The 17,757-nt window shown below is 45.3% G+C and overlaps 2 protein-coding genes across 2 annotated transcripts in view; one reads left to right on the top strand and one right to left on the bottom strand.

The window, feature by feature from the left end:
- The first annotated feature begins 243 nt into the window (after positions 1-243).
- LOC115122956 (ribonuclease kappa-A-like) lies at positions 244-2,585 on the top strand. The gene is made up of 3 exons (XM_029652236.2): positions 244-495; positions 923-1,005; positions 1,532-2,585. Exons 1-3 carry the CDS (start codon positions 418-420, stop codon positions 1,674-1,676), a joined length of 306 nt encoding a protein of 101 aa, XP_029508096.1. The 5' UTR covers positions 244-417; the 3' UTR covers positions 1,677-2,585.
- A 1-nt stretch (position 2,586) lies between these two features.
- Positions 2,587-17,757, bottom strand: part of LOC115122959 (polyunsaturated fatty acid lipoxygenase ALOX12-like) — a 72,184-nt gene continuing 57,013 nt past the window's right edge. The window contains exons 2-15 of the mRNA XM_065025293.1: positions 14,722-14,868; positions 14,083-14,284; positions 13,780-13,861; positions 13,497-13,619; positions 11,700-11,806; positions 9,804-9,976; positions 7,308-7,451; positions 6,971-7,174; positions 6,478-6,564; positions 6,058-6,227; positions 5,764-5,885; positions 5,374-5,474; positions 4,986-5,156; positions 2,587-4,490 (exon numbers count right to left, since the gene is read on the bottom strand). Of these exons, the coding sequence (XP_064881365.1) occupies positions 4,311-4,490; positions 4,986-5,156; positions 5,374-5,474; positions 5,764-5,885; positions 6,058-6,227; positions 6,478-6,564; positions 6,971-7,174; positions 7,308-7,451; positions 9,804-9,976; positions 11,700-11,806; positions 13,497-13,619; positions 13,780-13,861; positions 14,083-14,284; positions 14,722-14,868 (2,013 nt within the window). The 3' untranslated portion in view covers positions 2,587-4,310. The remainder of the gene's footprint in view (positions 4,491-4,985; positions 5,157-5,373; positions 5,475-5,763; positions 5,886-6,057; positions 6,228-6,477; positions 6,565-6,970; positions 7,175-7,307; positions 7,452-9,803; positions 9,977-11,699; positions 11,807-13,496; positions 13,620-13,779; positions 13,862-14,082; positions 14,285-14,721; positions 14,869-17,757) is intronic.

The raw sequence follows: 17,757 nt of genomic DNA, 5'->3' as shown, positions 1-17,757 counted from the left end.
TACGAACGCCCAGAGTACATTCAGGGACTTCGGAGTGAATTTACGAACACACCCTAAGCACTTGGCCATATCGCTGGAACTGTTCAGTGTAGTTATCTCATCGGAAAAATAATAATAAGTGGAATTTAAAATATTTTAAAATATTCTTAGTTAAATACACATATTTCCATAAACATCATCGCTGTCAATTTTAGCAACGTTTTTTATTCTTGAACATATCCATTGAAAAACGTTTTTCCGGTTTCCATAAGTCACCTGACACACTGGTGACTGAGCTCGAGCTCCTCGGAACAACTGGTTAGACGACAAACAGCTGCCCAAGTGCCTTTTTTTCTACTATTTAACTTGAGAACTACGACAGTTCCCATAGTGATAAGTCTACTTTTGAGTTTACGTCGTCGTTTGAGTCGTTAAACTATGGTTTCGTGTTTATTTTGCGGTCCCAAGTTGGCCGCCTGCGGTATTGTCATCAGCATCTGGGGAGTCATAATGCTGGTAATATAACTTGTAACTTATAGTACAGTGGTTTTAGTTGCTTATTATCAGAATGTGTACAGTGATTGTTAAATGACTCGGTTATTGATAGACAACCGAGATAGTATGGTAGTGTTTTTTTCATTGCATATGACAATGTGTGAGCCCCAGCCCAGTATACATAACGTTAACTTGCTCGTTCATTACAGCTGGATTGTTATAGCTATCTATCGCTTGGTTTGCCTCATTAAGACCTAGACAGACAGGTACTGATGGTGTTTGTTGTGGTGTTATCCTATAGCCACTGACCTATATATGCTTCTTGTAGTCAAATAAACTCTAGATTTGAGAAGTTCAGTTTCACATTTGTTCTAAGACATACTACTACTACTACTGTCATTTACTCCCTACAAATAATCACTCTCTGTCTGTCTCTCTCTCTCTCTAGGCAATGTTGGGTATTTTCTTCACCACCCACTCTGCAGTGCTGATAGATGATGTGCCTTTCAAAGAGGAAGACATGCACAATGAGTGAGTCCACACACACAGTCACACAGTCAGTCTCTGGCCACCTGACTCACAGTGGAAGAATAGCGTCATAAATGTCACACACTCAAGAGACACACATGTGGCTCTAATGTAACATAGGTGAGGATACACAGTAGAGTAGTGTGTGTGTGTGTGTATATATGTTCATGATGGTTCTGGTGAAGCTTTCTCTCCCTAAATCCTATCCTTATTAATTAGTGGAGGAAACTCAAAACTGACCCTATGAGGCTGGATGCTGTTGCTTCTAAGGGAATATACCACTCAAATTATTTTATTTTATTAGTCTACTGTTGATACAGTGCCAAAATGTTAACTAATGAAACGGATACCAAAATATAGTTTGTGTTTTGATTTACTTACCTTGATTTAGTACTTTCAGCTCCTTGTGGAGTAGTGGGCTTCAACAGTGTGTTTTTAGTGTCTCGGGTTTTTCCAATTTGTCACCTGTGTCCCTTTCCCATGCTTCTTCTCACCCCTTGACCCCTGTCCCCCTCTCTCTCTCTCCCAGTCAAGATCCTCCCCACACCATCTACAAACTCTATAACCAGGTTGGATACAACTGTTTCATCGCAGCTGGTATCTATGTGCTGGTTGCCGCTCTCTCCTTTTGCCAGATTAAACTCAACCATCGCAAGGAGTACATGGTACGCTAGCACCACCTACTGGACTAGCCATGGTACTGCAGGCTGCAGGACCACAGCCTTACACTGTCTGGAGAAGTCTTTTTCCATACATGTTCTGTTTTAAATATGAATGAATGGTAACCAGGGTTGGGGCTGATTCCAGACAATTCAGGAAGTACCCTGAAATTCCAATGAGGAACATTTTGAATTGGAATTTGGTTTACTTTTTTAATTGAAATGGAATTGACCCAAGCCCTGATGGTAGCATTGTTATTGTCTGCCTTGTGTCCTGATTCTCCACACTTCTCCCAAAGTGTGCACTTGTACAGTCGCCATCATGGACTTAAAGCATGGGATTGATGTAAGCGTTGTCTGGAGGGAGTTTCCAGAACTCTTAAATCCATGGGCGGGAGTATGCAAGTGCACACTTTGGAAGAGGGGTGGAGAATTGGGAGTAAGCCTATGTGTATGATCAATATATTTGTTAATCACTAACACCGTGCTATTATTAATCTACTGAAATCAAATCACCAGAGTTGTATTATTTCCTTGCTAGCGTCTACAGAATTAGGAATAATAACTGCTTTATGTTAATTCACTGTGCCTGTCTTCCCCTCAGGTAAAAAAAATCTTGTAATTTCTCAAATTATAGTTGTATTTGTTTGAAGCCTTTAACTTGTTTTAGAAGCTGCACAAAAGTTTGAACTTCTAGTGTTTTTTTTAGAACTTCTAGAATGTTGTGCCTTACTATGTGACAGAAGCTGTTCTTTGTATGTTCTATTCTAATCTAGTGCCTTATTGGACAGAATGCTAATTTCTCTGCTTTCTCATGGACTGTTCTGTCAGATCTCTTGGCTTTTTAGTTTTGGAAATCTAATCAAACGTTTTGAATTTTGTCCAGCCTTGATACAGTTTGATGTAATAAATCCTGATTGTTGAGTAGTTTTAAAAATAACGTTTTATTTGAGTAGGGTCATAAACGTGCAGTGGGGGGTGGGGTGCAGGACGGAGTTTGAGAATCCCTGCTCTATAGTGATGCTGTGTACTATGCAGCTGGGCAGTAGGAAAAGGTAAGGAAGCTCCAGTCCCTGGTTTTAATCTATATAATATGTATGGTCTGTTATTACACTATCAGTGAAGGCTTCACAGGGGAGGACCATCCTCATCAGTGAATTTCAGAAAAAGAAAAATAGTGAAACATTAAAGTTAAAACTATACTAAATATATTCACATGCCTCCAAATAATTGATTAAAACACACTTTTGCAATAAAGATCTACAGTAGCACCATGGTGTAGCTGGTGGACATCTAGTTTCCCTCTGGGTAAATTGACTTTAATACAAAACCTAGGAGAATTGTGGTTCTCACCACCTTCCATAGATTTACACAGTAATAATAAACTTCCGGAGGCTGTCCTCCAACCTATCAGAGCTCTTGCAGCATGAACTGACATGTTGTCCACCCAATCAAAGGACCAGAGAGTTCATCTAGTGCTGAAAGCATAAACTACAGCTAGCTAGTTGTACAGTGAATGCAGTTAGCTTGTTTAGCCTACTCAACATTGGGAACTCTTCCCTAGTCAAGGTAAGCTTTTGGTTCTGTTATTACATCGAACAAAAAAATATAAACGCAACAAGTGTTGGTCCCATTTTTCATGAGCTGAAATAAAATATCACAGAAAAAAATGTTTACATCCCTGTTAGTGGGTATTTTTCCTTTGCCAAGATAATTCATCTACCTGACAGGTGTGTCATATCAAGAAGCTGATTAAACCGCATGATCATTACCTTGTGCTGGGGACAATAAAAGGCCACTCTAAAATGTACAGTTGTCACACAACACAAATGTCTCAAGTTTTGAGGGAGTATGAAATTGGCATGCTGACTGCAGGAATGTCCACCAGAGTTGTTGCCAGAGAATTTAATGTTAATTTCTCTACCATAAGCCGGCTCCAATGTCGTTTTGGAGATTTTGGCAGTACGTCCAACCGGCCTCACAACCGCCGACCACATGTATGACGTTGTGCGCAAGCAGTTTACTGATGTCAACATTGTAAACAGGTTATGGCATGGGCAGGCAGAAGCTACGAACAGCCAACACAATTGCATTTTATCTATGGCAATTTTAATGCACAGAGATACCGTGACGAGATCCTGAGGCCCATTGTCGTGCCATTCACGGCCCCATGTGGCAAGGATCTACACACAATTCCTGGAAGCTGAAAATTGCCCAGTTCTTCCATGGCCTGCATACTCACCAGACATGTCACTCGTTGAGCATGTGTGGGATGCTCTGGATCGACGTGTACGACATCGTGTTTCAGTTCCTGCCAATATCCAGCAACTTCGCACATCCATTGAAGAGGAGTGGGACAACATTCCACAGGCCGCAATCAACACCCTGATCAACTTTATGCGAAGGAGACGTGTTGCGCTGCATGAGGCAAATGGTGGTCACACCAGATACTCATTGGTTTCCTGATCCACAACCCCTATTTCATTTTTTTTTGTGTGTGTGTCCAGATGCATATCTGTATTCCCAGTCATGTGAAATCCATAGATTAGGGCCTAATGAGTTTATTTCAATTGACTGATTTCCTTATATGAACTGTAACTCAGGAAAATCTTTTTGACTTTTGTTGCGTTTATATTTCTGTTCAGTATATTATATAGTGATGCTGTTCTCGATGCGGCTGGGCAGGAGGAAAAGATAGGGCAACTCTAGTCCCTCGTTCTGGGTCAGGATGTGTTCCTCTATCTCCTTCAGTTCCTGTCTGAACTTGTCAATCACCTCCTGGGCCTGGGACTCTGTGAAGTACTGCTCCCGGTACTGACCCAATGGAATCTGAAGGAAGGAGGGAGAAAGAAGGGGAGAAGGAGGGTGTGTATGGTTAGTATGTGCTTGGGTCTCAGTAAAGTACTGCTCCTGGTACTGACCCAATGATAAAAATGGGCGAAAGGAGGAAGATTAAGGCTCTATACTGGTCCTGACCCAATGGGACCTGGAGAGAGGGGGAACTAAAATGCATGAAAAGAGAGTGGAGAGGAAATAGTCTATCTGCAGACATCTGGGAATTCCCGAGACTAGAGAGAAAATGCAAAATGGAGAAGTGAAGAATCCTAGCTTGAAATATTTACATTTAGCTATATGAATCTCTGGTTTTATTTTATGATTGTAAGAACAGGGAGTGTTGCTTTTTTCATCGTGCCTTGTGATCAGAGTTTACCCATCTATGTTTATAACCAAAGGTGGGAAAAAGAGGTGGGAGACGAGCGTTGCATTCTAGTTTCATCCCATTTCATACTATAAATGTGACCCACTGTTGTTGTTTTAACTTACTGCGTCCGGTTGTGGCCGACCCAGGTGCCATGTGATCGCCATCTCCAAACATGTTTGGCTGACGTCTGGGAGGGTGTCCATGATCATCTCCATGGTAACAGCATCCTTATCCGTCGGGGGAGGGTGGCGCATTGTGCACGGGGTGTTGGGTACCCACGCACACCAGTCAAACTATGTTAGAGTGAGTTGAGTAACTTAATAGGTGTGTGTGTGTTTTTTTTTTTTACCATTCTTGTGGGGACCAGACAGAAGTCTCCACAAGAATGGTCAACAAACAAAACGCTGAGCTAGGTTAGGATAAATGGTTATGGAAAATAGGATTTGGAATGGGACTGAATTGTGTGCTCCCACAAGGTTAGCTGTACAAGACTGTGTGTGTGTACTGTACCTGTCCATTGTTGGTGGCTGCATGCTGTGCTGAGCTTGTGAAGATAGCGACACTCAGCAGTGTGATCAGTTCTGTCTTGTTGTGTAGTTCCCTGGCCAGACCTGAGAGGAAGGACACATCACACACATCAGTCAATATTACCCAGTAAGAAATCATCATTATCAACTAAGGGTCCATCCGTAGCGCTGAAGATCTGCGTTGCAGCGCGGTTGACATTTAAAGGTAATTTTGGATTCAGCAGACATATGCGGCATTTTCTGAGATTGCAATTCCACGAACACGGTAACGTTGCCTTTAAATGTCAACCGCTCTGCCATGCAGATCTTCCACGCTTACGGATTGAATCCAGTCCTGAGTCTGAGGAGGTGGGGGTAGTGGTGGATGACTGACCAAATCTGGGCACATCAACGAAGCCCTCCTCAGCGATGTCCTTTATCCAGGCCTGCAGCTCAGTGTCCTCCACTACATCACTGTCATAATGGTAGTACAGTGACACCATCCCTGAGACAAAACTGGGGAGTGAGAAAGAGAGCGGGGGGGGTGGTGAAATAGCTTATTTTCCCAATGTGCATTTCAACATATCCATATTTCAGGCCTGAAGACCAGATCCTCTCCCTGCTTTCCTCCGACAACCTTATAAAGAATATTTCTGTGGTCATAAAGGAGTGGTGATGGATATTGTACCTGTGTATGGCGTCCCACAGCATCAGGCTGTATTCCCTGTAGAAGTAGTTTCTGAGCTTGGTGGCTCCGCGCTGCTGGAAGTCCTGGTAGGGCTGCAGAGAGCGGTAGGTCAGGACTTTGTACTCATTCTGGGCTAGGATCAGAAGCCCCTCTCCTCCTGTAGACACCACCTGGAGGGACAGTAATTTCATCATCAATTATACTCTTGTCTATTTCAAAACTATTCTATGTTTTTAAAAAACATGTTGTTTCTGAAGCTGTCTCAATACAACAATATAGGGTCAGTTGAGCCCTCAAGATACTGGGGTCCTGTGTGGCACCAGGGTTGCGGGTTCAATTCCCACGAGGGGGGGGGGCTGCACTCTACTGTAAGTGTCTGCTAAAATGTAAACAAGGAATAGAACGGTAAGACTGACATACCCTTTTGAAGATGCCGTCGGCTGAGAGGAGCTGAGTGCGCCCCCTGCAGTTAATCTCCAGAGTATAGCGTAGGTGAGGAGCCAGGAGCTACAGTAGAGACAGAGAGAGGGGTTAGCCACAGCACACACCACCCCACCACCAGGTGAGGAACCAGGAGCTACAGTAGAGGCAGAGAGAGGGGTTAGCCACAGCACACACCACCCCACCACCAGGTGAGGAACCAGGAGCTACAGTAGAGGCAGAGAGAGGGGTTAGCCACAGCACACACCACCCCACCACCAGGTGAGGAACCAGGAGGAACCAGGAGCTACAGTAGAGACAGAGAGAGGGGTTAGCCACAGCACACACCACCAGGTGAGGAGCCAGGAGCTACAGTAGAGACAAATAGAGGGGTTAGCCACAGCACACACCACCCCACCACCAGGTGAGGAACCAGGAGCTACAGTAGAGACAGAGAGAGGGGTTAGCCACAGTACCCCACCCCCCACCCTACCTTATATACTGGATGGACGGCGGGTAGCTGTCGTAGTGTTGACACACAGAACACCTCCACCACCAGGTGAGTTCTCAACAGGTGGGACAGGAGCTGGAACACCTGGAACTCTGAGTGACGGACCCAGATCTTGGCCAATAGCCAGGCCAGGGGCGGGTTTTTAGGCAGGAAGATGGGCGTGTCCAAGCCAGGAGTCTGCCCTAGCTGGAGAAGAGGGGGGATAGATAACGTGTATGTTTATGGCTTTACTAACCTTGTTGAGATTGAGGCTGTTCTGAGGGAAAAAGGGAGTGCAACTCAATATTAGGATAGTGTGTGTGTGTGTGTCCAGCCCTACCTGTATGGCGATGGGTATGAGTCCCTGGTCTGGGTGTTCATACAGCAGACAGAGAGGAGCAGCGATGTACTGTGGTTTCCCTCTGATTACGTTGGTAGGAACACCATCCATGATGGCATAGTCTACCAAGTAGATGTTACCCGCCTAGAGAGAGCATGAAAATATGTAGAGACGGTTGAGGTTAGGGTTGAGACTAGGGTTAGGGTTGAGACTAGGGTTAGGTTTAGGAGAAAATTGCCCTTCAAGAGGACCAAGTACACAGGCACCTGTTCTCTAATTCTATTGCTCCTAAGGATACATAATTGTTCTACGGGAAATTAGGAGATATTCCCCAAGGGAAGGGGTTATGGTTCATACCGGAAGGAAAGCAAATAAAATTAACATTTTCCTCCAAGAGGATAAACCCTCAGCCAATACATCGACACCTGCTCCCTAATTCCCAGGCTCTTCAGGATACCTCTTTATGGAGCCCGAGTTCAAGTTTAAGAATCCGGTTTAGGGTTAGGCTGGTTAATCTCTATCAGGCCTGAAGGGATTCCTTACGTCCACGTTTTGAGTCCAAGGGGTTAGGCTTGAGGTTAGGGTTAGTTTTAAAGGCTTGGGTTCGAATTCAAGTCCAAATCTAGGTCAAGGTTCAGGATTGGGGATTAGGGTTTGAGGTGGGGTTAAGGTTAGGATTATGTTTAGGGTCAGGATTAGATCTGAGGTTATTGTCAGGGCTGAGGTTACATTTAGGATCGGGGTTAAGGTTAGGGCTAGGGTGGGGATTGCTGCGGTTAAGGGTGAGGTTAAGGTCAGGCTTAGGGTTAGGGTTATAGTCCAAATTAAAATGAGGTTTTAGGATTAGGTTTAGGCTTATAGTTAGGGTGAGCCAAGGGGTTAGGTCCAAATTAGGGTTGAGACTAGGGTTAGGGTTGAGACTAGGGTTAGGGTTGACAATAGGGTTAGGGTTGACAATAGGGTTAGGGTTGAGACTAGGGTTAGGTTTGAGAATAGGCTTAGGGTTGAGACTAGGGTTAGGGTTGAGACTAGGGTTAGGGTTGAGACTAGGGTTAGGGTTGAGACTAGGGTTGAGACTAGGGTTGAGACTAGGGTTAGGGTTGAGACTAGGGTTAGGGTTGAGACTAGGGTTAGGGTTGAGGCTAGGGTTAGGGTTGAGGCTAGGGTTACAGTTGAGACTAGGGTTAGGGTTGAGACTAGGGTTACAGTTGAGACTAGGGTTACAGTTGAGACTAGGGTTAGGGTTGAGACTAGGGTTACAGTTGAGACTAGGGTTAAGGTTGAGACTAGGGTTAGGGTTGAGACTAGGGTTTCGACTAGGGTTAGGGTTGAGACTAGGGTTAAGGTTGAGACTAGGGTTAGGGTTGAGACTAGGGTTTCGACTAGGGTTAGGGTTGAGACTAGGGTTAAGGTTGAGACTAGGGTTAGGGTTGAGACTAGGGTTAGGGTTAGGGTTGAGACTAGGGTTAGGGTTGAGACTAGGGTTAGGGTTGAGGCTAGGGTTAGGGTTGTGACTAGGGTTAGGTGTGAGACTAGGGTTAGGGGTGAGACTAGGGTTAGGGTTGAGGCTAGGGTTAGGGTTGAGACTAGGGTTAGGTTTGAGACTAGGGTTAGGTTTGAGACTAGGGTTAGGTTTGAGACTAGGGTTACAGTTGAGACTAGGGTTAGGTTTGAGACTAGGGTTAGGTTTGAGACTAGGGTTACATCTGAGACTAGGGTTAGGGTTGAGACTAGGGTTAGGGTTGAGACTAGGGTTAGGGTTGAGACTAGGGTTAGGGTTGAAACTAGGGTTAGGGTTGAGACTAGGGTTAGGGTTGAGACTAGGGTTAGGGTTGAGACTAGGGTTAGGGTTGAGACTAGGGTTAGGTTTGAGACTAGGGTTAGGGTTGAGACTAGGGTTAGGGTTGAGACTAGGGTTAGGGTTGAGACTAGGGTTTCGACTAGGGTTAGGGTTGAGACTAGGGTTAGGTTTGAGACTAGGGTTAGGTTTGAGACTAGGGTTGAGACTAGGGTTAGGGTTGAGACTAGAGTTATAGTTTAGACTAGGGTTAGGGTTGAGACTAGGGTTAGGGTTGAGGGTTAGGGTTGAGACTAGGGTTAGGGTTGAGGGTTAGGTTGAGACTAGGGTTAGGGTTGAGGGTTAGGGTTGAGACTAGGGTTAGGGTTGAGGCTAGGGTTAGGGTTGAGAGTATGGTTAGGGTTGAGACTAGGGTTAGGTTGAGGCTAGGGTTAGGGTTGAGGCTAGGGTTAGGGTTGAGGTGGAGTTAGGGTTGAGGTGGAGTTAGGGTTGAGGTGGAGTTAGGGTTGAGGTGGAGTTAGGGTTGAGGTGGAGTTAGGGTTGGGGTGGAGTTAGGGTTGACGGTGGATTTAGGGTTGAGGGTGGAGTTAGGGTTGAGGGTGGAGTTAGGGTTGATCCAGGATATGGACATGAAGCTAGCATTAGGGTTAGTATAGGGTGGCATTTGGAATGCAGACAGAGAGACAGAGGGGCCCCACCTTGAGTTCCTTCTCAAGGGTGGTTCTTGGGGCCAGCGACCCCTGCACCATGTCTCCAGAGACGGGGAAGTTTCCCGGAAGCTTCTTGCAGCGCTGGATCATTCTGGGGTTTGAACCGTTCAGACACTGGTACCCGAAGAACGAGTCTTCCTTCCAGTGCTCCATACAGTATTCTGGAATCATAGGGAGAATCAATTTATCAATCACAAAATAAAAAAAGTACTGTCTGAATAAACAATTCTTAATAAACAATCTACACAAATATATAATAGGACTGACAGGGTGAAGACAGAGAAGGATTATTCCGTACAGATGTAAGATCTTAGTTTGACCAGTTTGCAACAGCAGGAACATTATCCTGCAGCAACAGGAAATGTGAATGATTATGTGGATTATAATTCATGGACATTTTTTGTAAGGGTTGATACATTTTTCATTAGGGCATGTTAAACATGTTAAAGTGGAATAGACCAAACTTTAGATGCCTTTTAAAACCTTGAATACCCTTCAAGTTTGCAATTACAGCTGTGCAGAAAAAATTGTAAGCAACAAAATAGTGATCTGTAGTGTCAGAATATTAATAAATTGACTATATATTGAAGGAGAAACAGGGTTTCTCTTGTTTAATCAAATATTGAAAATGCTATATACTGACTGAGTTACACACACTGGTGTTGCAATATTCAGAGGCCTCACTTCCCCAAAAATACAGGAAGAGACAGCTAAAAAAAAAGTGTTGGCCTATACTCTACGAGGACTAGCACCTCTAACTCTAATAAAATACATGCCCAAAAGTATGTCGAACATCTCACTCCAAAGTATGACGAACATCTCCCTCCAAAGTATGTCGAACATCTCACTCCAAAGTATGTCGAACATCTCACTCCAAAGTATGTCGAACATCTCCTCCAAAGTATGTCGAACATCTCACTCCAAAGTATGTCGAACATCTCACTCCAAAGTATGTCGAACATCTCACTCCAAAGTATGACAAACATCTCACTCCAAAGTATGACGAACATCTCCCTCCAAAGTATGACAAACATCTCACTCCAAAGTATGTCGAACATCTCCCTCCAAAGTATGTCGAACATCTCACTCCAAAGTATGTCGAACATCTCACTCCAAAGTATGACGAACATCTCACTCCAAAGTATGTCGAACATCTCACTCCAAAGTATGTCGAACATCTCACTCCAAAGTATGTCGAACATCTCACTCCAAAGTATGTCGAACATCTCACTCCAAAGTATGACGAACATCTCACTCCAAAGTATGTCAAACATCTCACTCCAAAGTATGTCGAAACATCTCACTCCAAAATCATGGGCATTAATATGGAGTTGGTCCCCCCCTTTGCTGCTGTAAAAGCCTCCACTCTTCTGGGAAGGCTCTCCATTAGATGTTGGAATATTTCTGCGGGGACTTGCTTCCATTCAGCCACAAGACCATTCGTGAGGTCGAGCCTGGCTCGCAGTCGGCATTCCAATTCATCCCAAAGTTGTTCAATGGGGTTAAAGTCAGGGCTTTGTGCAGGCCAATCAAGTTATTCCACACTGATCTCGGCAATCTAATTTCTGTACACTTCACAATAACAGCACTTACAGTTGACCGGGGCAGCTCTAGCAGGGAAGAAATTTTACTAACCGACTTGTTGGAAAGGTGGCATCCTATAACGGTGCCACGTTGAAAGTCTAGCGATGTGCGGGTTGACTCATAATCCCAGTCCCCACGGTTATATCCCGCAGGACGGACAGTTTTGGAGTCATTAAATAGTGTGTGTCTGAAGGGCGGGCGGGTTGAATACTTTGGCCATGTTGTGTACCTGTATCATTACGTACAACAGTACCCACAATGCTCTATTCAGTAGTCTATTTATGTGCCAATGTACTCTACCAGATATGGGGCTCCTGAGTTTCCAGAAGCATCGTTTGAAGTCTTCCAGATTGTCCCATGACTTCCCAAACCTGATGGCTAGCTTCTTCAAAGACAGCTCTAGAAGACTGAGAGAGGGGGGAGGGAATGAGGGATGGGGAGGGAATGAGGGATGGGGAGGGAATGAGGGATGGGGAGGGAATGAGGGATGGGGAGGGAGGGAGGGAGGGAGGGAGGGAGGGAGGGAGGGAGGGAGGGAGGGAGGGAGGGGGGAGAAAAAGAGAGACAACAGGAAAAACCATTTTCAAACACATTTTCTTAAAATAAGGAAGCTACTACAGTTTGAAGTCGGAAGTTTACATACACTTAGGTTGGAGTCATTAAAACTCGTTTTTCAACCACTCCACAAATTTCTTGTTAACAAACTATAGTTTTGGCAAGTCGGTTAGGACATCTACTTTGTTCATGACAAGTAATCTTTCCAGCAATTGTTTACAGACAGATTATTTAACTTATAATTCACTGTATCACAATTCCAGTGGGTCAGAAGTTTACATACAGTAGGTTGACTGTATCTTTAAACAGCTTGGAAAATTCCAGAAAATTATGTTATGGCTTTAGAAGCTTCTGATAAATGATGTCAATTAGCCTGAGTCAATTGGAATTGGAATAAACACCATGGGACCACGCAGCCGTCTTACCGCTCAGGAAGGAGACGCGTTCTGTCTCCTAGAGATGAACGTACTTTGGTGCGAAAAATGTAAATCAATCCCAGAACAACAGCAAAGGACCTTGTGAAGATGCTGGAGGAAACAGGTACAAAAGTATCTATATCCATAGTAAAACGAGTCCTATATCGACATAACCTGAAAGGCCGCTCAGCAAGGAAGAAGCCACTGCTCCAAAACCGGCATAAAAAAGCCAGACTACGGTTTGCAACTGCACATGGGAACAAAGATCATACTTTTTCGAGAAATGTCCTCTGTTCTGATGAAACAAAAATAGAACTGCTTGGCCATAATGACCATCGTTATGTTTGGAGGAAAAAGGGGGAGGCTTGCAAGCCGAAGAACACCATCCCAACCGTGAAGCACGGCGGTGGCAGCATCATGTTGTGGGGGTGCTTTGTTGCAGGAGGGACTGGTGCACTTCAAAAAATAGATGGCATCATGAGGTAGGAAAATCATGTGGATATATTGAAGCAACATCTCAAGACATCAGTCAGGAAGTTAAAGCTTGGTCACAAATGGGTCTTCCAAATGGACAATGACCCCAAGCATACTTCCAAAGTTGTGGCAAAATGGCTTAAGGACAACAAAGTCAAGGTATTGGAGTGGCCATCACAAAGCCCTAACCTCAATCCTATAGAAAATGTGTGGGCAGAACTGAAAAAGTGTGTGCGAGCAAGGAGGCCTACAAACCTGACTCAGTTACACCAGCTCTGTCAGAAGGAATGGGCTCAAATTCACTTGTAGAAAGCTTGTGGAAGGCTACCCGAAACGTTTGACCCAAGTTAAACAATTTAAAGGCAATGATTGATTGTATGTAAACGTCTGACCCACTGGGAATGTTGTGAAAGAATTAAAAGCTGAAATAAATAATTCTCATTACTATCATTCTGACATTTCACATCCTTAAAATAAAGTGGTGATCCTAACTGACCTAAAGCAGGGAATTTGTACTAGGATTAAATATTAAATGTCAGGAATTGTGAAAAACTGAGTTTAAATGTATTTGGCTAAGGTGTATGTATACTTCCGACTTCAACTGTATATTAGGCAATGTGGGAAGGGCACAAGGGGGGTCTGTATGACTCACGCGTAGTGTAAGGAGCTCTCAAAGTCACTCCTCTTCTCATTGTCGAAGCGAACATCCTGATGAAGGTCTGCCTCGGTCTTCGCATCAATACACTTGGGAATCCCAGGAGCCCATGCAACCCATCTGGATAAACAACAGACAAACACAACCGCAAGAACTTGGCTCAGTTTCTCGAGAGATTGGAATTGAGATGTGTGTGTGTGTGTGTATTCATGTCTGTGCATGTACACATACTGTAAATGGATGCATATGTCTCTAACAACATTTCTGTAATGTAACTGACCTGTATATCGCCTGTCTCTCCTGCAGTTCTGCTTTTCTGTGAGCCAAAAGCTGAGGAGAGGTGTCGTCACTGAGTCTCATTGCTGAAGGAGGGAGTGAGAGAGAGCAGGGGAGAGAAAGAAAACAGGATACAGAGAGATAACTCACTCACATCCTTCTCTAACCTCTATTTGACCTTCATCCTTTGTTTTCACCCAATTTAGGACACAGATCTAGGATCAGCTTTCTCGCCCCAAAACCTAACCTTTATCACAAAACTTGAGATCGGTATCTTGAAGGGCAACCTCTTTGTTTTACCATTTACCTGTGCCTTCTCGTAGCTCCACCTTGACATCTCCTATGAGCCAGCGGTAACAGGGGAAGGTGAGGGCTGTACCACCACCTGGTGGCGCCACGGTGACATAGAGACAGAACCAGTTATCCTCTACCCAGTACCTCTGTTTCTCCAGACGCACCAAAAGGACACGACCCAGAGGACCCGGGCTACACACCTTGTATTCATCCACCTGGAGGGGAGGGAGGGAGCGGGTGATGGGGAGGGAGGGAAGGAGGGAGGGAGCGGGTGATGGGGAGGGAGGGAGAGGGAGATGGGGAGGGAGGGAGGGAGGGAGCGGGAGATGGGGAGGGAGGGAGGGAGCGGGTGATGGGGAGGGAGGGAGGGAGGGAGGGAGGGAGGGAGAGAGCGGGTGATGGGGAGGGAGGGAGAGGGAGATGGGGAGGGAGGGAGGGAGCGGGTGATGGGGAGGGAGGGAGGGAGCGGGTGATGGGGAGGGAGGGAGAGGGAGATGGGGAGGGAGGGAGGGAGCGGGGGATGGGGAGGGAGGGAGGGAGCGGGTGATGGGGAGGGAGGGAGATGTTATACTGATCCTTTTGAGTGAGAGAGAAGGGTTGGGAGCATGAATTCACACACACACACACACACACACACTGCTGCCATACTCACCGCTCCTCTACAGAAGTCCAGTCCAGGGTTATCCAGTGTTGTTCTCTCGCTGTCTCCTTTCTCTCCCACCAGAGTAATGTATATGTAGTTATTGGTCCCTGAATACTCTGATGTGCCTGTAGCAACTGTCACATTATACTCCTCCATCTAACACACACACACACACACACAATATTGACAAAACATTGCATGACCTCCAAAATGACAAAACACTGTCACCACATCTACTGGCAACTTGGCATGCAATGCCCTGTTGTAGTGGAGGAACGAGCCTACAGCTGTGTGCCTATGGGTCAATTCTACCGAGGAGTCTAAGGACATGCATGGATGAGTAGCCTACATCAGTTAGACAGTTATGAGAACACACCTGTTAGGAACATACCTGCACCTCTAGACTTACAATGGAGGGAAAATACACCCTCAAGCTCTGAAATCACCTTGACATATGAAGGGACAGATTAAGTAACTTAATAAAAGTGTTCAATGTGTATCATACCAGGTACTGTAGATACACTCAGTACCCCCATGAGGATATCCAGCTAAACAGGTAGATACACTCAGTACCCCCATGAGGATATCCAGCTAAACAGGTAGATACACTCAGTACCCCATGAGGATATCCAGGTAGATACACTCAGTACCCCATGAGGATATCCAGGTAGATACACTCAGTACCCCCATGAGGATATCCAGCTAAACAGGTAGATACACTCAGTACCCCCATGAGGATATGCAGCTAAACAGGTAGATACACTCAGTACCCCCATGAGGATATCCAGCTAAACAGGTAGATACACTCAGTACCCCCATGAGGATATCCAGCTAAACAGGTAGATACACTCAGTACCCCATGAGGATATCCAGCTAAACAGGTAGATACACTCAGTACCCCATGAGGATATCCAGCTAAACAGGTAGATACACTCAGTACCCCCATGAGGATATCCAGCTAAACAGGTAGATACACTCAGTACCCCCATGAGGATATCCAGCTAAACAGGTAGATACACTCAGTACCCCGATGAGGATATCCAGCTAAACAGGTAGATACACTCAGTACCCCCATGAGGATATCCAGGTAGATACACTCAGTACCCCATGAGGATATCCAGGTAGATACACTCAGTACCCCCATGAGGATATCCAGCTAAACAGGTAGATAAACTCAGTACCCCCATGAGGATATCCAGCTAAACAGGTAGATACACTCAGTACCCCCATGAGGATATCCAGGTAGATACACTCAGTACCCCATGAGGATATCCAGGTAGATACACTCAGTACCCCCATGAGGATATCCAGCTAAACAGGTAGATACACTCAGTATCCCCATGAGGATATCCAGCTAAACAGGTAGATACACTCAGTACCCCCATGAGGATATCCAGCTAAACAGGTAGATACACTCAGTACCCCCATGAGGATATCAAGCTAAACAGGTAGATACACTCAGTACCCCCATGAGGATATCCAGCTAAACAGGTAGATACACTCAGTACCCCATGAGGATATCCAGCTAAACAGGTAGATACACTCAGTACCCCCATGAGGATATCCAGCTAAACAGGTAGATACACTCAGTACCCCATGAGGATATCCAGCTAAACAGGTAGATACACTCAGTACCCCCATGAGGATATCCAGCTAAACAGGTAGATACACTCAGTACCCCCATGAGGATATCCAGGTAGATACACTCAGTACCCCATGAGGATATCCAGGTAGATACACTCAGTACCCCCATGAGGATATCCAGCTAAACAGGTAGATACACTCAGTACCCCCATGAGGATATCCAGCTAAACAGGTAGATACACTCAGTACCCCCATGAGGATATCCAGCTAAACAGGTAGATACACTCAGTACCCCCATGAGGATATCCAGGTAGATACACTCAGTACCCCATGAGGATATCCAGGTAGATACACTCAGTACCCCCATGAGGATATCCAGCTAAACAGGTAGATAAACTCAGTACCCCCATGAGGATATCCAGCTAAACAGGTAGATACACTCAGTACCCCCATGAGGATATCCAGGTAGATACACTCAGTACCCCATGAGGATATCCAGGTAGATACACTCAGTACCCCATGAGGATATCCAGCTAAACAGGTAGATACACTCAGTACCCCCATGAGGATATCCAGCTAAACAGGTAGATACACTCAGTACCCCCATGAGGATATCCAGCTAAACAGGTAGATACACTCAGTACCCCCATGAGGATATCCAGCTAAACAGGTAGATACACTCAGTACCCCCATGAGGATATCCAGCTAAACAGGTAGATACACTCAGTACCCCCATGAGGATATCCAGCTAAACAGGTAGATACACTCAGTACCCCCATGAGGATATCCAGCTAAACAGGTAGATACACTCAGTACCCCATGAGGATATCCAGCTAAACAGGTAGATACACTCAGTACCCCCATGAGGATATCCAGCTAAACAGGTAGATACACTCAGTACCCCCATGAGGATATCCAGCTAAACAGGTAGATACACTCAGTACCCCCATGAGGATATCCAGCTAAACAGGTAGATACACTCAGTACCCCCATGAGGATATCCAGCTAAACAGGTAGATACACTCAGTACCCCATGAGGATATCCAGCTAAACAGGTAGATAGTACCCCATGAGGATATCCAGCTAAACAGGTAGATACCCCATGAGGATATCCAGCTAAACAGGTAGATACACTCAGTACCCCCATGAGGATATCCAGGTAGATACACTCAGTACCCCATGAGGATATACAGGTAGATACACTCAGTACCCCCATGAGGATATACAGCTAAACAGGTAGATACACTCAGTACCCCATGAGGATATCCAGCTAAACAGGTAGATACACTCAGTACCCCCATGAGGATATCCAGCTAAACAGGTAGATACACTCAGTACCCCCATGAGGATATCCAGCTAAACAGGTAGATACACTCAGTACCCCCATGAGGATATCCAGCTAAACAGGTAGATACACTCAGTACCCCCATGAGGATATCCAGCCCCATGAATATTCAGGTA

This window comes from Oncorhynchus nerka, linkage group LG12, assembly GCF_034236695.1.
Source record: "Oncorhynchus nerka isolate Pitt River linkage group LG12, Oner_Uvic_2.0, whole genome shotgun sequence".
Taxonomy (NCBI): Eukaryota; Metazoa; Chordata; class Actinopteri; order Salmoniformes; family Salmonidae; genus Oncorhynchus; species Oncorhynchus nerka.
The sequence above is the reverse complement of the archived record's forward strand: the minus strand, read 5'-3'. Positions and strand labels throughout refer to the sequence as shown.